This window comes from Serinus canaria, chromosome 3 (assembly GCF_022539315.1).
Source record: "Serinus canaria isolate serCan28SL12 chromosome 3, serCan2020, whole genome shotgun sequence".
NCBI lineage: Eukaryota > Metazoa > Chordata > Aves > Passeriformes > Fringillidae > Serinus > Serinus canaria.
The window spans coordinates 91573284-91598827 of NC_066316.1; the positions used below are offsets into that span (position 1 = coordinate 91573284).

General features: G+C 35.5%; 1 protein-coding gene across 1 annotated transcript in view; it reads left to right on the forward strand.

Moving 5' to 3' along the window:
* Positions 1 to 25544, forward strand: part of CSMD1 (CUB and Sushi multiple domains 1) — a 1056389-nt gene that overhangs the window by 835271 nt on the left and 195574 nt on the right. Inside the window, exons 21-23 of the mRNA XM_050972940.1 lie at positions 1065 to 1253; positions 17939 to 18108; positions 25001 to 25157. Of these exons, the coding sequence (XP_050828897.1) occupies positions 1065 to 1253; positions 17939 to 18108; positions 25001 to 25157 (516 nt within the window). The remainder of the gene's footprint in view (positions 1 to 1064; positions 1254 to 17938; positions 18109 to 25000; positions 25158 to 25544) is intronic.

The following is a 25544-nucleotide window of genomic DNA, read 5'->3' on the forward strand; positions in this document are numbered from 1 at the left end:
AGAGGTAGTAGATCATTTGTTTCCTAAACTTACAACATTTTCCAGCAGAAAATGATGTAGTTTATAGATTGCCTCTAATATTCAGAGATTTCCTACAAGACAGTACTAAAGGGAAGAATTTATTTATTCCTTTTATTCTATATATCAACTGTTTAAAGATTCACTCAGAAACTTTAGTTTAATTTCTTCCCTGACTAAATGAAGTCTCTTATTCTAAATAAGATTTCACCCTACTTTCCACTGACCTCCAAGGTTAATGTTCTAGAAAACATTTTTTCTTATCCATTGCCAGAAGGGATCTCTTGGGTCTTTTGGATCATATTCTGACGAATACAAAGTCAAACCTTTTCCATTAGATGCTAAGTTTTTCTCTTTCAACATCTTTTCTCAAAGTAGTTGGTAGTGGCTATCTAAGGAAAAAAAAATACATGATAAAACAGGGTAAACAGTAAGTGATACTCCCACAGCATATTCTTGGGAGATGAGGAAATGGGTGGCTCACATATTTTCTGAGTTGGATTTGCTTCCTATGTAACAGCCCTGATTTTTTTCCCCATTTGGCTATTCTGACTCCTCCTGCTGAATATTCCAGATGTGTAGTTATAAAAGCACACTTTTTGAAAATGAGTTCACATGTCTTTCATTCACCTAACCTTTTGTTTGTTTTTAAATTAGATTTTCTTCATCACATAATGATTTCTTTCAACTGTAAGGCTCACTTCTAAAGCTGTTTGGAAGTTCAGAGGAAAAGAAGCTAGAATTATACACAAAGGAAGTAATTAAACAAAATTATAGTAAACCACTTACAGTTCAAGCTGATTACAGCTCTTGAAATTAAAAAAATAGATGTAGTATGGGTAGAACACATTAAATACGTAATTACTGTATATAAAGGCATAATAGACTTATAGAAACAGTATTGGGTTTTAGTAGAGAACACAGCTCTAAAATACATGTTTTCCAGCTGTTCCATGCTCACACAATGCAAGCAATTTAGTAAATTTTCTTTCTTCCATGTGGACAACTTGTCCAGATAATAACATATTATGTTTTATTGTCTGCAGAATATGATCTGGAGCCATGTGATGATCCTGGTGTTCCTGCCTTCAGTAGGCGAATTGGTTTTCATTTTGGGGTTGGAGATTCCTTGATCTTTTCCTGTTTCCCTGGGTATCGCCTGGAAGGTGCTAACAAGCTCACCTGCCTGGGAGGTGGTCGGCGTGTATGGAGTGCACCTCTGCCAAGGTGTGTGGGTAGGTGGTCACATGCTTTCATTTCATTCATCAAATCGTTAATAGCACATGGCATGTGTCAGAATACTGGGCAGGGAACAAAGTGCTTGGGTTGAAGCAGTTGATCCCCAAGCTGTAAAAACTGTAAAGTCAGTGCAAGAGATAAGTAATGCATGTCTCTTTTATATAGAGAACAAAAAATACAGAAGAATTATTAGAATTGTGCCAGCCAATAAGATCAAAATTTCATGTGAGATAAAATGTAAAAGTAATTATTAAATTTTATGTTTGGCACAGTTAAGTTATAAATTTCATACTTTGTCTTTTGGGGTAGAGAAGCGATGTTTAGCACTTTTAGGTGAAAATACCCTACTTTAGAGCCCTGTTGCTGGTTTTAAGGGTCTTTTTTTCATATTGTCTTGTTATTCTTGTAATTCTAAGTTTTTGGGATTTTTACAGTTTATGAACTGCATTACAGTGTTTTTAGACTTAATTTTTTAAAATGAGAGTGCTTTTGTTAAACATCAGTAACCATGAACTCAAACTGAGTGTACAGTTCTTTTCTTGGAAAAGCTCTGGGACTGTGTATTATGAAATTTGTGCAGTTGCTGTATTTCTGAGATGGTTTTATCTCCACCATGACAAGTGAATCTCATCAGCTGCTATTGACATAATGTCTTTGAAAAGTCAAATACTTCCATGCAGCTCTAAATGGATTTCCTTAAGAGGGTTCTTGTTTTTAAATAAGATTTTATTTAATGAAGGGAGAAATTCAGCTTCAGCTTCTTTCTTTCATTTATTATAAAAAGATGGATCTTTATATCTCAAAAAGTCATCTACATGGTATATGCATGTAAGATACATAGGAAAGCAAAGTATCTCAAATTTTGTTTTAAAATGGAGTTATTTATTCTATGATAAAATGATGTTACAGATGAGAGAGAAATCAAAATAATATGGAGTTTGCCATTTATTTGGAAATTTTAGATTTATATCTTAGTCTATTTTCAGCCTTTGGATATGTGCTTTGTTTGGGGGTTGTTTGGGGTTTCTCTCTTTCTAAGGGGTTTCTCTGTATTCCACTCAAACATGTTTAGTTTATTTTAGATATCATAACATTTTAGCCATTGGCAGAAATATTGTTATCTTGTGCTGAAGAAAGGAGACATTCTATATGATGCATGTTTTTGCAAATTTTGTTAACTTTTAAAAGCCTGTCCTACAGTATCTACAGTAATAAGAGATTTATACCCAATATCTTAAAAATGCTCACTTGACTATCCTCATAAAGTAAATGACACATCAAAAAGCTGCAAAGATTATCAAAGTATCAATAATTATCTTAATGAAGTATCAGCCACTGAATTAGCTGTGAATTTATAGGACTAATGTAACCACTTACTGTGCCAGACACAGTTATGTATGTTCTGCCTGTATGTTCTCCCAAGCATAATTTAATGATACACATCTAATCTTATGTATATGTGATATGTATGCCATTCATTTTGAAATGGAATTTACTTACAGAGAGCCCAACATTTCCGTTTTGGTCTTATCTTTATTTTTTAGCAAATTTGTCGACTGGCCCTGAGACACTTATGTCACTAGATCCATATATGAGATCCCACTTTCTAACTGATTAGTAAAACCTTTTATAAAATATTCAAAGACTAGTGGCACTTCTCTAAAATAAGATTATCTAAATAAATCTTTTTACTCAGCCTGTCTTTATTGTATCTCTTGTAGTGTAGCAGGCTAAAGAGATATACAATGCAACTAAGACAAATGCAAGGAAAGAAACTGCTAGGCAGCTGCATGAAACTGAGGGGGAAAGACATTTTCAGTGCCCTTCATAACTGCTTTTATAGGTGATTTTTTTCTTAACACTAAGAGGGTTTACAGAAGTCTCTTTTCTTGTTGCCATGACACCTTAGACATTAAGGGTGAAGATACACTCTTGCCCTTAAAAGGAGTTCACAAACAGACTTCTTCTTTCTCAGAAGAGTGAAAAGCAATGGCTTGCCATGAAATCTTCTGGATTTGGAATCTACATTTGGAATTAAATCTAGTTTCAATTCAGTGGCACTAATTCATAAGTACATTACTGGGTTCAGTAGTCTCTTGATTATTACTTCCTAATTGTCATTTCTACAGTAACCAAACCCTCATACACAATATATACACATCAACAAGGATTTTCAAGTCCTTCTATGACATATGGTAAAACAGTCTTTCATGATACTTTTAATCAAATTTAGGATGAAAGCCCTTCAAATTTAATTGTACCTTAATTTATAAACTAAACATTCACATGAGCATATGCTGATTTGTATCACAAAAGTTGTATTCATTTTCATCTGCTGTTGAAAAAACCAACAAACCAAGACAGTTTCCAAAAGTGTTGCCTTTCTCCATCCAAGTTAATAATTTAAAATTCTTCCTCTAGGGTTATCTCAAACATGTTGTGCACTTTTCCTGATCAGAGAACTATTTCTGCCTTTCTACCCTTTCATCTTCTTTGAAGAGTTATTTTCCAGGTAAAGGAAAAGCAGAGCTTGGGAGGTGTAGTTAGCCTAACATCATGATGCTGCCATTCTTAATTTAAGACTGAGTCCTGTATGAACAACATTATCATAACTTTTAGTGTCCTTCTCTCCATGCTGTGCAGGTAGATGGTCTTCCCCTAGATCTTTTTATCTGATTGCCTGGAAGTTGGTTGGCTCTCAGAATAAAGCAGCATACCCTCTTCTGCAATAAGAACCCTCCTTTTCACAACAAAATACTACACCAAGTCTACCTGCAAAATCAGATTCATATTCATAAACAGGTGGACTTGTAAATCTTATTTCCTTGTGTCAACCATTCACTCTTTTATCTTTTCAATTAGAATGATTTGTGTAGCTCAGCTACGCTCTTCAAGTTGTTTTGCATACTATTCCACCTGACACCAGAGTTTTGGAGACTAGCTGGAGTTTTCCTTTGAGTCATAACCCCATTTCTAAATGTGTCCTCCAGATGAATCTGCCCCTTGACTAGAAAGCAGTTTGTGCCTACAGCCACCTACTTGATACTATTTGAAGAAAAGAGCTTTACTTTTAGAAGGTGTGCAGAAGGCTCTAAAGGCTGACTCCCTTTGCACTTTTTAACGAACACATAATTACCCCAGGTGGTGTCAAATTTCCCCCATCTCAGAAGACTAAACTTTTTCTTTCTTTCCTTCTTTAAAGGGGTGCTTTTCCTATAGAAGCAAATCCCCTTCCTGTCTAATGAATTTTCAGTTTACAGTGACGTGATGTGGCTTTTCAAGAACATCCTGTCCTTCCACCTCTATATACCAAGTGTGGGAGCACTGGGACTGCCAATCTCCTCACAGGGAGTCTCTCATTCTTGAATTGTTTATAAGAAGGTAGTGGGGTCATCCATAAAAAATCTCATTTCCTCTCAGAGCTGCCTCAAAACACTCAAATAATAACGGTGGTTTCCCTGACAATTGTCCTAGTAGCTGATAACTGCAGATGAGACACTCTACTCTTTTTACAAGTGTACTGCTTCACGTCTTTCCAGACAGACATAGTAACTGCATTTGGGAGAACTATCACACTTTTTTTACTGAACTGGTGACTCCCTGCAGCACATATGCTACAGTTAGGCTTTTCTGCAGTTTTCCACAGTAATTTGAATGAAATAAAGTCTGTCTAACTGTATATAGTTGTTCTTTGAGATATGTTGTCTCAATGTACATCCACAGTGTTCTTTCTTACCCCCCCCTCAAAATTTACCATAACTGAGAGGAATGTGACATTAAGGGAAACTGCAACTTTTCTATTTTGCATTATGCACAAAATTGAGTAATGAGCACCTGACTATAGATAATGTCAAGATAAAAATATATTTTAAGCAATACTGGAAGATAAACATGCATAATATCTTGAAAAGAAATGTCACTAGCCCATGTCTTTTGATTTGAGAGCATTGATGTAAATATTTGGGTTTTCACTGTTCTGAAATAACTTGTGACCTGTGAGGATGTTAACCTTATCATCTGGCATACTACTATAATTGCTGTGTGGCAATGTGTGATGGTTTAATTTTCCAGATCTACTTCTCGATAATTGGCTTATCATTTAAAATTACTGGGTTTGTATTGTGTGTGTAGGTGAAAAACAAGCTACTGGAGTACCGACAAGTTTCTCCTGATTATCTTTAGTCTAGTTGCAATTTGCAACCAGAAAACAGAATTCGTCCCCTTCATTTGTTTATATTTTATCCAGTGTTATTATTTATTTTATTGTTATTATTGCTTTAATTATTAGTCCAGTGTTTTCCAGAAAATCATTCAAAAACCTGCATTTTGTTGGTTATTATGGTTGTGATGGATTGCTGACAATACTTCTACACATATATTTTATTCCTGGTATGCCATTTGCTTTCCATAATTGCAAATTTTGTATATACCTTTAAAAATATATACCTTTTTTACTTATCTCGTAACTGTGAAGACAAAACTATCTCAGTGTGGATGAATATTCTTACCACTTTTTCCTTCCAGCAATAACTCTTTTTTCCTCTACCTATAATTACACAGTTCTATTATAGTCTCATTTACATTTCACAGATGACTACTTTTTCCTGAGGACAAACCCCAGCTTTTAGTGAGCAGTCCCCCTAGAGTACAGATCCAAGAATAAAGTTTCAAGGCAGTCACGCACTTCTGTGTATCCACAAAGCTGTGTGAGTCTCAGAAGCCTGGTGAATAGCGGTGTCCGGAAATGAGGTTTAACAACTTCTTATTGAAGTCTATTGAAGTCCCTGATTCTGAGGCTAATGTCCACCTGAAGGAGACTGTCAAAATTAGATTTCTGATGTCACTGACCTTTTAAACAGGATCCACATTCCATATTTCCAGGAATCTGTTACTAAAGCAGATTTTCTAAATCTCATCTAACAAACCAAGGCTATGCTTTTAATCATACTTTTCTCACTTTAGAGTTTGCTTTAAGTTAAACTATTCAGGAGCTTTCTAATACTCTGTCTTGGAGTTTTATTACATTAGAAAATGAATTGAAAGACTCATAGGTTAAGGGAGGCATTCCTGAAAAAGCAAACAAACTGGTGAACCAGAAGACCCTGAAAGCAAAATGAAAAAAGAAGTAAAAAAAAAAAAAAAAAAAAAAAAAAAAAAAAACAAAAAAAAACAAAAAAAAAAAACCTCCAGTTCATAGGAGGTCATTGGAAATAGCAAAAAGCTTTCATTTGCAGGGGTAGGAGAGACTTTTGACGAAGCATATAAAGGAGTTGTTTCAACTTACACAAAATTCTTTGGAGAGGGAAAGGGAGAGGGAGAGGGAGAGGGAGAGGGAGAGGGAGAGGAGAGGGAGAGGGAAGGGAGAGGGACGGGACGGGACGGGACGGGACGGGACGGGACGGGACGGGAAGGGACGGGACGGGAAGGGAAGGGAAGGGAAGGGAAGGGAAGGGAAGGGAAGGGAAGGGAAGGGAAGGGAAGGGAAGGGAAGGGAAGGGAAGGAAGGGAAGGGAAGGGAAGGGAAGGGAAGGGAAGGGAAGGGAAGGGAAGGGAAGGGAAGGGAAGGGAAGGGAAGGGAAGGGAAGGGAAGGGAAGGGAAGGGAAGGGAAGGGAAGGGAAGGGAAGGGAAGGAAAGGAAAGGAAAGGAAAGGAAAGGAAAGGAAAGGAAAGGAAAGGAAAGGAAAGGAAAGGAAAGGAAAGGAAAGGAAAGGAAAGGAAAGGAAAGGAAAGGAAAGGAAAGGAAAGGAAAGGAAAGGAAAGGAAAGGAAAGGAAAGGAAAGGAAAGGAAAGGAAAGGGAAAGGGAAAGGAAAGGAAGACATGAATACATTAATTCTTGGAGAAATAATTGAAATAGCACCTACTGTGCTCTGACAAGATCTATAAAATTAAGAGGATGCTTTCCTATTAAACACATCTAAATCACTTCTTACATAGTTTAAACTAGCACGTAGTACACAATTTTTTTTCTGTAAATTTCAGCTGCTTACATAGATCCAATTGAGATTCTTCACTTCCCACATCTGCCAAAAATGGAAGTCTGCCAAAACACAGCATTCAAAGACAAGGTCCTAGAATAATCTTTCTATAAAAGGGAAAAAAAATCTTTTTGGTTACCTGTGTCTTTTCAGACTTGGTGAGGGGTAGGGTATGTGAAAAAGCAGAAACATTTAACAAAACAAGATATGGGTATGCACATTTCCAGAGATCAGTGGCCAAGGAGCAGGGGCTGAGGAAGAGGAGGGAGTTTGGACTGCAGTGTCAAATGCATGAATTTGATATACACTGAAATTACCTCCTTAGTACGTTTTGAAATGTGACTTTATCATTTGCAGTAATCCTCTAAAGAGCTGAGGAACGAGCCTTTTAGTTTTGGTATTCCTGTATATGGTGCACTGTGAAATACTGATGAATTTTTGAAAGAAAGGAGACATTTCATTCTTTCCTTCCTATTTGACAAAGATACCCTGTTGACTAATTATGGAAAAAAGAGTCGAGATCTCGTTACAGTGAGTTACAAAGTATGGAGCTCAGATGTAGGTGCCTTCTCTTTTCAAAAGACTTTAATTTCATCAGAAGGAGATAAGCCACATTAGACTTCTCTTGGGGGGTCATTCCTTTCAAGTCTGTCTCTAATCTGCAGAGGGTTAATGTCTTTCTCCCCATTAACCCTCTCTGAGAAGTCAGCTTGGCTTTCTTCCAGGGAAATCCTTTCAATAGGCCCAGTTACACCAAAATACCTTTCAGCAGGTCTCACATACCCAGGTCATACTGAGGGGAAAAAATTATCATTATAATTCCAGAAAAAATGGAAAGTCATCATTTGACTTGCTCTTGGTAGTTGTACCCTTCAGTGACTCACTGAGTGTCAATGTCCTTTTGCTCACAACCCTCTCTGAGGCTGACTTTCTCCCACAGAAAACCTTTCAGTAGGTCCAGGTCACACCAGAAAACCCTAAATATGTTTGAACCACACTGATCACTCAACCACATCCAAGGGATTCTGTGTGATGTTACAATTATGTAACGCTCTGGTCCAGCCAGTGGGTTTAGGGGAAGGTAGCTTGATTGACTCTGGGTGGTGTGTGAGATAAAAAACAAGAATTCTCAAGACTAGAGTGAAATGACACTGAATTACCAGAATATATCTATATATCTATCTATTATATCTATCTATCTATCTATCTATCTATCTATCTATCTATCTATCTATCTATCTATCTATCTATCTATCTATCTATCTCTATGTGTTTGTGTGTGTATGTGTGGCAGGCTTATTCTTTAGCAGTTTGATCTCAATGGAAAGAAGGTATGTGGCCACTGTTGTTATAATCTATGGAAATATTAAAAAACATCATTTAAGAAAATATATCAGGAAAATAAAGAAGAGAAAGAAACAATAGAAGTAGAGAGTGGATAGAAAAGTTATCACTTCACAAGGATCCAGAAAAGAGACTATTGCAATTAGATGTCCATTGCTCAAAGTGATGATTGTGGTCTTGATCCACGGAGGGTGGGGAAAGCCCCACAACATAAAGTTCAGAGCATCTTTGATAGCTTATTACATTTATAACATTTTCTAAGGTTTCTCAGCATAATGTAGCCAGTCATGCCTTATCAGAAAGGATGAATACCTTCAGGCCAATGTGTGAATGTCTAGATAACTTGCCTGGGAATGAAGTTTTACATCTGAATCAGTTGCCTTTTCCCTTATCTGGCTCAAAGGCCAGCTTGCTGCTAAACATAGGTTGGTTTGTAGTGGTCATCATCTGGTGATGCGTCCTCACCCCCACTGCACCAGGGCTGCTTTTATGCAGATCAGCGGTCTCACCACTACACATCCAAAATGCCTCCTTCTCCTCCCCTTCTTTGAGGGGGGTGCAAATCTGGCCTCAGCAAAGCATGCTGCTGCTTTCAAAAATGAATGATTGTTTGTGTTATTAATGCTTGACATTCCAGTCTCTCATAAGAGGGAAAAAACATTTGAATTTGTTCTTCAACTCTCCTTGATGTGATTGTCTCAACATTTATATTGTTTGATTTGCAATTCCGTCTGCTTGTCAACACTTTCCCTGCTCGCTATCTCTTTAAGAAACTGTGTAATTTTACCTATATAGGACATATAATGAAAATATTATTTGTGCACTACACACTACACAGTGTACACTATATTCAGCTCAAATAAGCCTTTCATGGGAAGGATTGAACAGGGTTCAAACACAACATCTAAAAGAGCAATCTTAGTTTTGAGTGCCATGTCTTTTTTGTGCCATGTCTTTTGGTTTGAGTTTTAACCTGTGTTATTTCCTGTCCCCCATGAGTCATTTCAACTGTATGGAATTCCTAAATCAAGCTGTAAAAATCTTAAATGGTAAAGCTGAATAGAAAGTGCTCCTATATATTTTCATCTCAAATTTAAGTGGTGTTGCTCCTTTATTAAATTTTATATGGCACTTGACTTTTAATAGTGCATTAATACAGTATTTGACTAAAATCTTCACCGAGGTAGTGCTCACTGGCATTCACATTAATATCACATTAATTTATCATTTTCAGTTGTTATATTAAATACCACTTGAATAATTGGTAGGGTGCTACAATAAAATGCTGACACCATTTAATAAGCTGTTTCTTTTCAATAGTTTAGTTAGTATTCATTGCAAAGTCATCAATTGTAATTAATATACTCTGTCATGTTGTAGCATTGAATAATTTACAGTAAGATTGAAACAAGTGGAAACCCTGGTACTGTGAATAGCATTGGAAATTTCTGTGAGACCCCTGAGATCTGACATTCATTGTTTTCTTTAAAGTCGCTGTAGCATAAAATCTGGATTTGAGTTCAGATTTGACTTTAAGAAGTCAAACTAAGTCTAAAAATTCCTTTTCATTTTTACCTAGAGTTTAGGAAGAGAGAGCTCTCATTTAAGAGCTGCTCATGAACAATAAAACTTATATAACATCAGTAGCTGAGTCTCTGAATCTTCAAACAGAAATAAGGATGTTCATGCATTCAGGATCCACTGTATTTCAGAATTCTTTATTTAAATGCTATGTTATGTCTATAGGCTGTTTTCTGTTTTAACAATGTATTCATGTATTTGGATTTTTTTTTATAATTTATATTTCTTTCTCCTAAAACACTGCATTTGTTAAAATCAAATCAAAAGGTTCCATTATTTAATCCCTTCTTTTAGCTTTTGACTGAATATTGAAGATTTGCTTGAGTTAGCCTTGGAATCTTATTCTGTCTGAATCTTTAAAAAAATACAAAATAAAATCTTTAAAATATCATATTTGACACATAATAATAACAGGTTTGAGTTGTCTCTATCTGAAAACTGAAACTTTAATATTCAGGAATCAGTACAGATTTCAGTTGGAGTGACTTTTATGAGACCTCAATTACCTTTATCTGAGGCCTGGCATGAAGTCATCTATAGTTAGAAGGAATAAAGGTTGCTTCAAGTAACCCTTTTGCCTTCTATCTATGGTTTAAGGTTCTGTCTGCTATGTGTTGTTTCCTGTTAAAACAAATAATCTAGGGATTTTATTTCCAAAGATTTTTATCAACTGATACTAAAAAGAGTAAATAAAAATCTCAAAATAATTTAAATACCAAAAAATGCCCATACCTTGTTTTGTGCCAATAATCCCCTGAGTCCAATTAACATCATAGGGTTTGTTTTGAAAATGTGAGTAGTGCCTCTTTTCAGTGGCATATGGATTGAGAACTAATTAAGCAAACTACAGAAAAGGACTTGCCTTCTGTTCAGGTCTTCATTTCCTGCTCCATTGTTTTGTGCATTCAAATGGTACAAAAAAAACAGATTTAGAGATTTGTTTTTGTTTTTGCTAAGAACTTCAGTAGGGCTTTCACTGAGGCATTCTAACCTCGCCACCATCATACAGGTGTCGCTTAAAGAATATTAAGAGAGGCTGAAATGACCATGCTTTAGTAGTGCATTCTTTAGCCAATGACCTAACTTTACTTGAAATCCATCTTGGAGAAGCAAAGAGAAGAAAAGAGAGAGAAAAATCAGGGAATGCCACTCCTCAGGCACCAACTGGTAAGAGCAAGGAAAGAATCCTCGGACAAAATACTTTCTCCAGTAAAGGTAGTGGTGGCAATAATAGTGATAATAGTAATGAGAAAAAACCCCAATATCTTCTTGCTTTTTCCCTGGTACAGTTATATTTTTCATGCAGACCTTCTCAAGATCCTCATTGGTAGCTTATGATACTGTTTACACCAAATAGATCACATGTATGTGCTGCAGACTAAATAGTATTATCGTGATATATTTGTGCATATATTTTATTGTGTAATATTTATTGTGCATTAAAATAACTATTATCTATACAGTTCTATTCAAGTATGAAGTTACAGGATAAACACTACCAGACCTGGAATGATGTGATCTTTGGGTAGAGTTACAAGCTAAAATTACAAGGCTAAAGAATGAAAAGTGGAATGAGAACAGAATCAATGGCAATCAATGGTTTTAGGAGAAACCCAGCAAACCATTGTTTTGGAATTCAGTAGTGCCAGGTGAGAAAAACAGCACTTGGGAAACTAGAGTGAAGGTAATGCTGCAGCCACCTGGCAGTGTGCAGATGAAAAGTTATAGGTGCACCCTCAACGTGGAGGACAGGCAGGCTGCAGAATTGGAGGTGAAGGACTGCTGACGATGCAGACTCAGACAATTGTGCAGTGAGTTGCTGTGGAAACTCCATGTGCACCTCAGTTTGATGCAGTGTTCCATTTAACAGGAAACTTCAGCTCCTAGCACTGTATCACAGTAAATTAATCCATGCCTGAGCCCAGTCATCTATTGTGTCTGCCCTGCAGAAGTCATATGCCCAGCTTTAGAGACCCCGAGTGTGGGGAGACCCTAAGTTTTTTGCTATTATGTGAAGGCAGAGCATAAGATGCTTTTATCTGTGATCCCCATTGCTCTTTTATTAATGTTGCATAACCATCCTACTGGATAACAATATTGTGAAACAGAAATATAAAGAACATCTGAACTCAGCTTCTTCTCATACTTCACGAACTGCTGCACAATTTTGTAAATACAACAAAGGTATTCTGCACTCAGTAGAGTGCTTTGTGCCAGAGAAGCCTTTAAACTGACAACATATGACTTTTATTTGATCTCTGCTTTGGAGATCTGCTTAAAATCCTGTCAAACCTTTTAGCAAGATGTATGGAAGAAAAAATAATAAAGTAAACTTTTCCATTAAACAAAGTTATTGTTACATTTTACATGAACTGTATTTCAAAGCAATTCAAAAATCGCCGAATTTTGTTTGTTTTATAGTTTGTGCTCATATTTAGGAAGTGTTTGATGATCTTCAAAAGATCTATCCTCTGCAGTTTCCTTTTATCCAATTTCAAGTAAGACAATGAAAGAAAGAAGTTACTTATTTAGATAGAATTTTTTGACTTCATTAAGCAAAAGAACAAAGAAAGGGGTCAAGTATCTGTTCCAGACAGATTACTCTCTCTGAAAGGGAATTAAAGAACAGTTTGATAAAGCAGCATTTTTCAGTCTGCTGCGCTTCTTACCAAGGCTATAACAGAAAACTGGGAAACTGTAGTGAAATTAAAGCATGTAGTTTCTCCTCTAAAATCTTTTAGAGAAGGAAACAGTCAATATGAGTATTTCTTTTGCTTTCATGGTTTTCTGGCTCACTGGTGAGGTTTTTTTCAATTTTTTTTTTCTGGTTTTTTTTTTCTCTTGACATACTTTTTACATATTCTCTGCTGAAAAATATTCTGGAAAAGGTTTTTTTTTTGGTCACAGGATATATTTGAAATACATGATTAAATTGAAATAAACAAATTGAGAACTGGATCTTAATTGTTTAATCTAGAGAGTAGGTTTAGGTGTTACTGACCTTTACTGTATTGATAGTAAAAAAATCTAGAACTTTGAATCAATGTACTTTGTATCTTGAAAAGTAAATAGATAAAAGTAAAATAGATTGACACAGAAACAAAGGAAAGGGAGACATGCAGCATAGAGAAGAGATCTGTTATGTCATAACATGTATTTCAGTGCTACATTTTTTAGGTATTATATCATATGCAGATTTTAGGTTATTTAGTTGTACCTATATTATACTAATCTATGCATATCACATAACCACACAGAGATCACTGTGAAATATATTCATTTTCTTTAAAGGCTACAGCTTGAGGAGTAAGTCCTGAAAATAATATTTACATGGAGCATGTTCAATGGGTATGTTGTAGTTTTCCTCTTCACCTATATTCACCCTGATACTTCCAACACAATGTTGTGGATCAAAATACGGAGACAGAATATCAACAGTAATTATTTTAGGATCAGTAAAGATTATTTCTACTGGGTAATTCCATACCTGGCAAAGCTTGCATAATTTAGGACTTGTAGATGCTAATACAGATATAGTTGATTTTTATCAAAAAAAGGGTACATATTGGTAATATTCAGTGAATTGTAATTAATAAATGAAATTACAGTCACATACAAGATATTCTCATGTGGGGGAGTGAGAAATCTTTTTCATCTTTCTGGGCTGGAGAGGCAATTCATGCTGTCAAGATTAAAACAGTCTTCTGGAACTGAGCAGGTATCTGGAAGGCACTGAAGTATGAAAGTGGCCTCTGCAGTGAAGAACTAAAGTGCTCTTTTAAGATAACATGATAGCATTTTTCTGTTTGAGATAATAAAGTCAGTAGTTACTCATAGAACACGTGCTAGATAGGTAATGTTGCAGGTAAGGCTGGCAGTGCTTTAGTTTTCAGTTACCATAGGTGGACAAGTCATATCACTTCTTTACACATAACTGCCACGGCTGGATCTCTCATCAAGAATATAAGATATGTGGCTTAATTTGCTTTGTCTCTGTAAAAGAATTTTAAAGTATATCTGATGCTTGCTAGCAGAATCATCTTGTCAATGTGGCCAAAAGCTCTTGTTTCATTTTGCATAAGGAATTAAAAATTGGAAGGGAAGAAATGGAAGTGAACTGAATATATTTTTCCAGTCTGGTAGTTCAGTGCTCACAAGGTAACAGAGAATATTGATTCATGAGTTACTTCAGAATTTTTTTCCCAACTGTTTAATGTATGAGTTTCTTCAAAGAAGTATTCCTTCTCCCTTATTTAATGTCCTACCCACTGTGCTTAAGATATTAGTCAACATTTGTTCGCTTTGTGACTAATTTTCAAATCTCTCTGTGTGAGGCAGAAGTCATAGGAGATGCATGTTCAAATCCCCAGAGGCAAAGTAAATTAAATTTAGGTGCCACACATCCTGGCTGCATGTGTTAATTATGATAAAAAAGTAGCATCAGTATCAGCTAGTGTAAATATTTTTAAAGAAAAAACATGACTTTTCCCATAACATTCAGTAAAATATTAGGGCCTTGAAAGGGAGACATGCCTTTGACTGCTTAAGCTTTTCCTGCTGCCAAGGCCAGACTCAATATTGCATTTCATTGAGTTTCTAGTTCATAATTGTGGGAAGTGTGGCAATGCAGCTCTGGACCACAGTGTGGGGGAGCAGTTAGAGACATAGTCAATTGAAGTCCCTAGGGCATAAGGTCTGCTCTATATCTGGGCATTGGTCACAAATAGCAGAGATTTCAGTTATTAGCACACTTAGAAGCTCCAACAGTCTGGAGAAAAAAAAGAAATTTTTCTATGGACGTGGACAACATTTCTTTGAAAAAAAGTCACCTAAATCTCCAGGCCAAGACATTGGGAGAGCTAATTAAACATGGCCTTGACTTGATATCCTAAGATTAGCAAAATACAGCTAGAAAACTTTAACCTCAGCTACGACAGGCTTTGAATATATTGAGGAAGAGAAATTACCAAGAAGGGCTGAACTTCCTTTTAAAGCCTCTTTTTGGGGTCTGTGTTAGTGATTTGCTGACTGACACAAAATGAGGTAGGAAAAATGAGCCAGTCATCTTGACTGGCTAGATGACATGAGCAAGCCTTTGTCATGATAATGAACGGAATTATGTGGCCTGATGAAACTGAATAGCTGTCAGATATTTGCAAGGGATTTGAAAAAGGGTAACATGAATATGGTTTTATAGCATGGGTTGGAGGTATATGAGTGCCAACTTGAGTTCAGAGAACTTTGCCATATAATTAAAGTTTAGTAAACAATTGCTCATATTAGAATACATCTGCTTCTTTCAGAGAGCAGCATATTTTAAAAGGGTAGTAGTATTTTGACTTTAGTTTGTAACTCTCATTATCCCTTATATGTCAGTAATTTTATTCACAGATCTAAAATCACCATGGCTTTGAACCTTGGAGCATAGACCTATTGAATCAAGAAATGTGTCAAGTCCTACATTTTTGAAAGCTCATTACACACTTTCTCTATAACTGCATATGTCTTAGTGGTTTACAGTCACTGAAACAAAACGTAGAATATTGCATGTACATTAATTAAGAAAAAATCCTCTGCTTCCATACTTTTTTCTCTGCAACATTGTACTAGTGTATTTCTAGTTCTTTAAAGGAGGTAGATGAGTAGATACTGATGGAGCCTAAGGGACTGTTTGTTTTTTTGCATGCTTTTACCTAGGCAAACACTTGTTTGCAGAAAGCTTGTGTAGAGTACTGGTGTTGTAAATCTTTTACATTCATGTGGCATTAATTTTGGCATTGCTTTGAATTACATTTTATAAACTTAATCAGTCCCACCTTCTTCCTAAAATCCAAGACAAATATAACTACATATGGATATGTACACACCAACAGGTACAGAGACACATTTATATGAAGCCATATGTAATAAGTATCACACACTTGACATACTTTACCAAAGAAGTATTGAAATAAAAATCTAGTTTCTCAGTGTACTGCAGTTCTTTGAAACATTTAGACAATGTAAGGTGTCTTTAAACATGTTAGAAATACCTTATGCATATTACATTCTCCAACAAGGAAAGAGTTCATCTGTCTGAAGTTGGGTGGCAGGGGTTCTTATTCTCCAAGACCCTTCTGCCTGTTAAATATAATGTAGCTCAAAACTGAAGCAAGGAAGGGGAGAATATAAAGCTCTACATTAAAATAGCAAATGAGCTGTAACTTAACATGCTAGATAAAGATCCTGAGCCAGTTTATTGCTGATTTCCTTTTTCATTTTGCCTAGGAGGGTCCCAAATGCAGACTAAGAATAAGGCTTCATGTAAGATTGTATTTGTCACATTCCCCCTTCCCGTGTTCCCCCTTTCATCCTTACTTCCCTCCTTTCTGCTTCCCTTCACTCATCCCTGCTGTCCTCTCCTTCTCCTTCTTACTACCTTTCTTTCTTCAGATCCATTGTAGAGAGGAAGTAAAAAATACACTCTTTTTGCACTTTTCAAAAGCAAGAGGGGCATAAATTTGGTATTTGTGAAACCTCGGAAATGTAAAACCAAAATGTTCAGACTGCTTCTTTGCAAATATAAATCATATATTTCTTCTTGAATTCTTTTCAAATAAATGCTTTACCCTCCTAAAACCCCTAAAATCCATTAAACATTTTTAGAAAAAATACAGATTTTTTTCTAAACCTACCCCTTCATTGATAGGGTGTATCTGTTATTTTACAATTATACATTACTTTATTACTATTTTATTTGTTTTGCTTTTACAAACTTGAAATGAGGTCTAATGATGTTTAGGTCAAAAAAAAACACAGTGTATTTTATCCCTAGACTGAAAAATGGGATATCAATTTCATACACCTAAAAACAAGCTGAACATTAATTATTGGTATGTTAATTTTACTGTGGGATTTTATAAGATAGTTTTAGATAATTTTAAAGTAGATTTAATATCTGTTTGAACAGTATACCAATATTATTTGCTGTCTGTTTAGATGTTTTCATCTATGTGGTGGAATTGCCATTGCATATTTGGCATAATTTTATTAGTCTTTATTCAAAATTCAAACTGAGTCCATGGTCTGGAACTTTATTATTTTCTTTACTGGGGAGCTACAACAAGAAATGTCTAATGAAGGTGTCAATAGGTGCTTATTACAGATGGCTGTGAAAAACTCACCTATTTCTTAGCCAGAAAGGAAAGGATCTGTCTCCTTGGCATTGACTGATGTCAATAAATGTTGGTGGTTTTTTTTTTTGTTTGTTTGTTAGTTTGTTTTGTTTTGTTTTGTTTTATTCCAGGTAGAGAAAAGCATGTTTGAATGCTCTTGATTTAGTACCAGATTGTTTTTTTATTTTTCGTTTTTTTTTTTTTTTTTTTTTTTATCTTATTGTCTCCTTTTAAAAATACTTATTTGTAAAGCTAAATACAGAGGTAAAATCAATATTATTTTTATTTGAAATGTTACCACAATAATTATATTTCAATAAAGCATTCAATTTTTATGCTATCCAAACTAACCTGCATTATTGGTTAGTCTGATGGGAGGACTAGGGGATAAATTGAATGTAAAAGCACGTAAGTGCACATAATAAACAGACCCAGTCAAATGCAGGAGATGGCAATTTTGATAGGGTTTCTAGGAATTGGTCCTACGGATGAGACCTGATAGAAATATACTTTTCCTAGTTAGCCTGTTAGAGATTTCATAGACTCTAAATATTATTGGTAATAACTCATATTTTCTTGAATTGGATAATTCACTTCTTTTGTTTTAATGTGTCTATTTTCTTTAGCTGAATGTGGAGCAACTGTCTCTGGAAATGAAGGAACATTACTGTCTCCAAATTTTCCATCTAATTATGACAACAACCATGAATGTATCTATAAAATTGAAACTGAGGCTGGAAAAGGGATCCATCTTAGAGCCAGGAGCTTTCAGCTGCATGAGGGAGATATTGTTAAGGTAAAAGAACAAATTATTTTACTTTCTATGCTGACTATTCACATTGCATGAATAAATCTGTTTCCAACGGCAATTATCTTTCTTTTCATATCCAATAGGTGGATAGCGTCACTGCCTTTATATGAGATTCAATGATTTATACTAGATTCAAAGAAACTATCAGAGACATTGTGATTTCAATTACATTTCCAGAAGTATTAGACTCTTTAAAATGGTTTAAATCTTAAAAGGAAACCTGAAATTTGAACTTGGATTTTGAATATCCAGTATTTTTCTCTCTTTACACAATATTTATAAGTGTAGCACAGGGATTTTTGTTTTTTTTTTTCCCTAAATGGAAACTAACATTGCAATATTGACTACAACTGCAGTTATGGAAGCTGTCTTTCATTCTTTTACATTGCAGGGACTGTTTGAAACATAGCCTAAATATATATATATATATATATATATATATATATATATTTTGAGCATGTACTTTTCTACAGCATGGTAATAAGTTCCTTTTTCCTAATAGTAGCTGTTGCATTCTTGTATGTACTGAAAATCCTAATAATCATCTGAAGTGCTGACCATCCATTAAATTAGTATTTCAATTTTAATGTCCCCAAATTCTCAGTTAATAATACTTAAAATCACAAAGTATTCAGAATTCAGTTAGTGATTTCCTTTCTGGATATCTCCCAACAACCCATTTAACATGTTAAAAATTGCTGTCTCTTGATTTTTTTTAATTTGCACTGAGTGATTCTCACAAGAAGTTAAAACATATAATTGTTATGGATCAAATATTGGTGACTATATTTTTATCCATTTCATCATCTTAAGAGCTTCCTTTTGTAATTAGGTGTGACAATTAATTTCCTGCAAAAAACAAGGCATTTACAGATAGTACGAAGGTAGGGAGAAAAAAAGGCTTCATTTTAATATAGACATTATATCTATGGTATTATAGACATTTTATATCTTTGTTATTATATCTGTTCTTTTCAACAAGTACTTCATTTGACCATGAAATAAGCAAAACTTATAGATTTGTTTATAGATTAGAAAGTTACGATCAAAAAACAGCATTTTCTCCATCTTTACCCACAAAAGCATTGATAATAAACGCTACCATGTATAAAACAGTGTAAGACCTCGGTTTTGCTTTTAGACCAAAGGGAATTGAGGATGTGGACAAAATATGTGGTTTGGATTGTCCTTTGCTCCTATTATCCATGGTCTGACAGTGCAGATCCCCAAAAGTATTTTTGCTCTGAAGAGATGAAGCAGGGAAGAAAGAACTTAATTGCTCTCTGATTTGCTAGAATGTGGTACATAAGTCTCCCAGAAGCTTTGCAGATATATGGTTTGTAAATAATTTAATAAATTACTTAAAAATCTACAACAAAAAATCCCTTAGAAAACCCTAAAGAAACATTAAAGAAACTCAATTATCCTTCAGAACATCTCATGAGTAATGTCCAGCACACTTAGCGATATTCCCCAGAGATACAAGAATGATTTGCCTGAGACAAAGCTATTCTGAGCAACCTGTTAGATACTTTCATTTATAAACCTTTTAGCACAATACTTCAGAGGATCCAAAGGAAGCAAAGGCAAAATTATGGTGATGTCTGAACTGCAAGGACTGTTCTCTGGTTTTGAGTCAGTTTCCACAGCACAGCTTCCATTTATACAATTAAGTCCTCTTCCACAATTAAGGTCTCTCTATTACCTGCATTTATGAAAACAAAGTCTATTTCCTCTTTATTCCCATGCCAGGATGTCCTTTTACATATTTCCATTGGAATCAGCATGTTGGCAGGGTTATAGACTTTAAAGCTTGCTTTCTTTCCTATCTGCATCCAAAATATGAGCAAAATGTGCTATAAACCCCAGCCTTCTATCTTGTGCTGCACAAGAAGGAAAATACAAGATAGCCTTGCTGGCAGCTTGCAAGAGATGCACTAATCTCATGAGTATTTACAAACCTTGTGCTGAAATATAGGGCATCTTCCCAGCTCAGTATCTCACTCTGCTTTACAAGAGAAATCTGTATGTACATAAAATGTTGGGTGTGAGTGCCCATCCCTGGCAGCAGTGGCAGCTCTGTGAGGGGAGGCTGGGGCTGCCCCAGTCGGGCACAGGCGGTTCCAGCTGGACACAGCCAGTTCAAGCTGGACACAGCCAGTTCCAGCCATGCACAGGTGGTTCCAGCCGGACACATCTGGTTCCAGCCAGGCACAGCTGGTTCCAGCCAGACATGGGTGGTTCCAGCCAGACACAGCCAGTTCCAGCTAGACACAGCCGGTTCCAGCTGGACACCACCGGTTCCAGGCATACACAGCCGGCTCCAGCCGGGCACGGCCGATTCCAGCCAGATCCAACTGCGCACTGCAGGGCGTGGCTGAGACACAGCTGGGGCAGTGGCATCTCAGGGAAATGTAGCTAAAGAAGGGCAAAAACTGCTGCACAGAAGTGCGTGATAAAGTGGGCCAATAAAAGCCTGTAATAATAATGTAATAATCCTGTGAGAAACGACTGCTCACGTTTAAAATTTGAAATGTTTATTAAACCTTAAAAAAAAATACAGCAAAAGGACTAAGTAGAGAAAAATTAGAGCACTGGGAGCCCCCGTGACTATCTGCCATGTTCTCATCTTCAAAATGGATGCTCTGCCTTTTATACCTCTAGTCCCTCCAAAAGTCTTGTCAGTCAACTCCTTCCTTGCCATCCAGTGGTGGACATCAATTTCTTACATCTTGATTGGAGGTCAGGTGTTACCATAGTAACAAGCCAACCCTCCCCAAATGCCCTGACTACCAAGGACATCCCTTGATAACAGTGCAAGGGGGAGGACATATTGTAGTAACATAACTAAACATTTACAGAACTTCTCTTAACATACATATAATGTTCACCCCTTAATTGTGAGAGCCAACCATCTCATTACTCATCTATAGCAATTCCAAGATCAACACACCAGCAGTGTCAGACATATAATGTTACTGTTTGAGGAAAGACCTGTTTGAACTCCATAAGGATGTAGTGGAAGGATTTCAGAATGTTAGCAAAGTCAGCAAACTATACAGACCTTGTCTGCCCAACTTCCAAGGCATATTTTAAAAGTGTGTCTCTTTGGAATGATTTTATACTATAAAATCATTGCAGTTAAGGAAATTGGGTAAGTTTAATTGTGAGTAATTTCTTTTTACTGTCAAAAGAAGAAATTTCAAGAAACATCAAGAAACTCTACCTGGCATTTCATTCTCCTTCAGGTGAGCATTTTGCATTCCCACAGCAGATGCAGACACATTAACACTGTTATTGGAGCATTTCTCCTCATGAATAACTGCATTGCTGTCCTGTTCTTTTGCCTGCAATTTTTAGCCCCAGTAAGAAAAAGAAACACTTTCAGTTCCTACAAAATAAGGAAAAAGAGTCACCCCTGAATACTTTGGCTAAATTAATCCTAACCACAGCTCCAAACAATGCTGTGATCATCCCCCATTGTCCCCCAGACCAGCTTCTGCAGTTTGACTACACCTCTGATGTTAAATTATCTCATCTTGCACAATAAGATAGCTCACTGGAACTGTGACTCAGAAACAGTTCCTTGCCCATGCAGCTTCTGCACCTATGCTTTCTCAAGAAAGATTTGTGAAGGTGTTAGTAAGTCTGCTTTAATGTGTTCCAGGGATGCACTGACAATAGATACTGTGTAGACAATCAAGTTGTGATGACTTGACTACTCCTCTATCACTATTTTCTTGCTTTGAAAATATAAACTAATCTGCAGCTCTATATATCAGCTCAGTATTCAAGAGGGAATATTGAGGCTGGATATTGAGGCTGTAGAGTGTATGGAATGGCATATAATTTGCAAGAATATTTCTGGCATCAGTAAGACAAGTGTGTGAGGAAGGGTCAAACCTATTGCTTTCAAGAAGAATGCGTGCAGGTTAATGTCTGTAATTTGTGGGCAAACATTTTATAGCTGTGAAAAAATTTGAACTTGAAATTTCAATTCAGGTAAAGTAATAGAAACATGTTTCACCATTTTGAAGGATATATGACAAAAGTGAATACTTGGATTACCTCTTTATTTTATAGCTTATTCTTTCTCACTCTCTAACACTTCATCCGCCTGGTTCTCCCTGTTTTAACTGCCGCTTGAAGATTCATAGTTCTTTAAAGTGGCTACCTATGCCAAAATCTTTATAATGCACTTGCAGTGAATTTCTCAAAGGTAAGAGGAAAAGCAGAATGTAGTATTCTGATTTTCATCTCTTTTGCCAAATAGACCTTCTTTTTTTCCTTCATGACTGAGGAAATTGTAATTGTAGCATGCAAATTTTACTTCAAATGGGTTCTCTGAAATAAGTTTAATGTATGTACTAAATATAAATGAATAGTGATAAATAGTTCAGTCTTACCTTTGGAATCAGTGGCAAAGGACATGACACAATGGTTGTACACAAGCTGTCTACTGGGAGTGATCTTTGGCCCATATTAATTAGCATCACAAGCAGTGGTAAAAAAGAGTTTTCTTTCCTAGGATGATTCAACTAACTTTTCAGCGTGGACAAGGGAGATGCAGTGCTTTTATTTGTTCACTAATGATGTTTCACCTTCTTCATAAGTACTTGCTTATGTCTGTAATGTGAACAACCGAAGGACAAGTGTCACCAAAAATTGTACGAGCCTTTTTGTTGTTGTTGGTGGTGTTTTTTTGTGGTTTTTTTTTTTGTTTTTTTTTTTTACAGCTGTTTTTACAGGATCTCTCACATCTAATTTTAATTTCATGAAACAGTCTTTTCATTTGGGTCTGGATTAATCTTGAGAAATTATATTACTTAACTTGTTAGTCCTCAGGTAGGAAGAGTATCTCTACCAGTCAGTGAGGTAGAATAGGGCTGAAACAAGATATCTGCAATCTTAAGCGTGGGAGTTTTTGTTTGTTTGTTTTGTATTATAGATGAATAAAAATATTTTCTTAAACATAGGCAGCATTTTTAATTGATAACAATTATTAGAGCATTTTTAATTAATGATAATTTTTAGAACATTCCATTTCAAGTAGTATCTCCTAGTTCCAGTGTAATATATCTATGGAAATAAATTTTATGGGGTACAAATGATTCTTTACTTTGTGCAATAGATTTCCAGCTCTAATAAATAAAGCATAATCTGTCCATGAAATTGATCGGTAGTTTTGTCCCAAGACAATGGTTAAAAGCTTGCAAGTAATTTTTCAGATACTCTTAGCATAGCTTAAAGTTAGATTTCTTCCAAGAAAGGTGGACCTTAAGTACAGGTAACTGCTTGCATGAACCTTAAATACAATGGGTTGTATCTTCTGAGTCATCTCATCTTTGTGCCTTGGTATGAGACAATCTTTGCATCAATAATAAAGATGGAACATACTCTTCTGTCAATTGCTAGCACAATATATTGTTTTTCAAAAGTTTCCTTTAGGGTAAGTAATTAGTTATATCTATGTAGGTTTATAAAAGTAAACATATGCTTTTTTCTTAAAAAATCTTTATGCATGTTGTTTTTATTATTTTATTTTGTTAATGACATTTGATATGAACATGTACTTTCAAGGCATTTACCTATGGATGGCATGCTGGTATTTTCTCCACAGAAAAAACAGAAATGCTTTTAGTTGTTGGTCCTCACCTACAAATGTTGCAATGGTCTGTCATCTTAAGCATTTCTAAATTTTGTTACGAGATCTAACTGGGCATTCAAATAGGAAGAACTGGCTGTGACCCAGATGTAGCAATTTAGATTGTTAAATGGGTCACTCCTGCTTCTCACTGGAATCAGTATAAATCTGCACTGTACCACAAGGTCTGCTAGTGGAAGGATGTAGATCCAGTGCTTGAAATATTTAATGTACCTATAATGGTAGCTTTCATGCTGGTTGTCTCTAGTCACTCTAGGACACAAGATAAGGGGAAACTATCTTTCACTTCATATCAGAAACCAGCTGCTCAAATCCATTTCTTGCTATTGTATAAGCATCAACATGACATTTCATGTATAGTGTATTTACAGATTTATATTTCATGTATTTACAGACTTTATGTTTTATTTTATTTTTCCATGACAAAGTAGAGGAGATTTATTTAATTTAAAGAAGAAATTAGCTTTTTCAGTTCATCTTGAGAAAACAAACCAACAAACAAAACAAAACTGCAGGAGGCTATTTTTGCACTTTGATTTTGCAATAAGAAAAAAAAATATCTCCTTGGCAAGAGTTTGAACTTCTCCTGTATTTGTCAACAGTCAAAAGGGTATTCTTATGAATTTTAGGATTTGAAAAAGTACATATGTTGATTTTGTTCAAACTTTTCACTAAAGTAACATGGCAAATAAGAACATCTCTACAATTAGTTTGGAAATAGACTCACGTATTTTTTTGCAAACTTATCAGTCTTTGTTTAATCTGATAGTAAAGCAAAATTGCTGCAGGTTTAGAGCCTGAGATAAAAGATGACAGATTGACTTGAAATCTCAATTTTGGTGTTGATATATTGAGACAGGAGAGAACAGAGTAGGCTGTAAGGGTTTACCTTTAATGGTGATTTCAGAACTTATACTTCTGTTGGCCTTTGTGAATAATCCAGAAAACAATCTGAGTTTATTAAACCTCAGAAGAAAGAATTGCATATAAAAATAATTTCTGTCAAGATGAGCTCACAAAAAGGAAAAAGACAACAGAATATTCAAGATTTCCCTGAACTGTATAACCCAGGGTTATATATCTCTCAAAATAGACACATTAAGGTTTTGGAGAAACTTGGCAATATATTGCTAACTTTGGAATTATTGTATAAATGAAAATCTTTCAAATATTTAGATTCAACGCCCAATTTCATGCTCTTATTTCTGCAAGGTGTATGATGGAAAAGACAGTTCTTCACGCTCTCTTGGAGTCTTCACCAAAAACGACATGATGGGAGTTATTCTTAATAGCACCTCTAACCATATGTGGATAGAGTTTAATACCAATGGATCTGATACTGACCAAGGATTTCAGCTGACTTATACAAGTAAGTAGCTCATAAATATGATCTGATTGATTGCTTTGCAGGTAAATGTGTATTTCTCAGCTGTAGTGGCTTCTTTTTGAATGTTGAAGGTAATTCCCTTGAATGTACTATAGTTAAGAGACTGTGCTTTACATGTCTACATAACTGGAGAGATAATTTAAAAACACCATTAGTAATTTTAAAACATTGTTGAAAGCAAATTTGTACATTTTTAAACTTAGAAAGCATGATTATTTTCAAGATTTAGCAGTGGGGTTGAGACATATGTGTGTTGAATATATTTATTGTTAAACTGTAGCAGAAAATGTACAGAAAGTCATGGAAAATGGAAAGTTCAATCTCTGCAGTCAGTCAACTTTGACAAGAGGAAAAGAAAAGAAAGGAAAG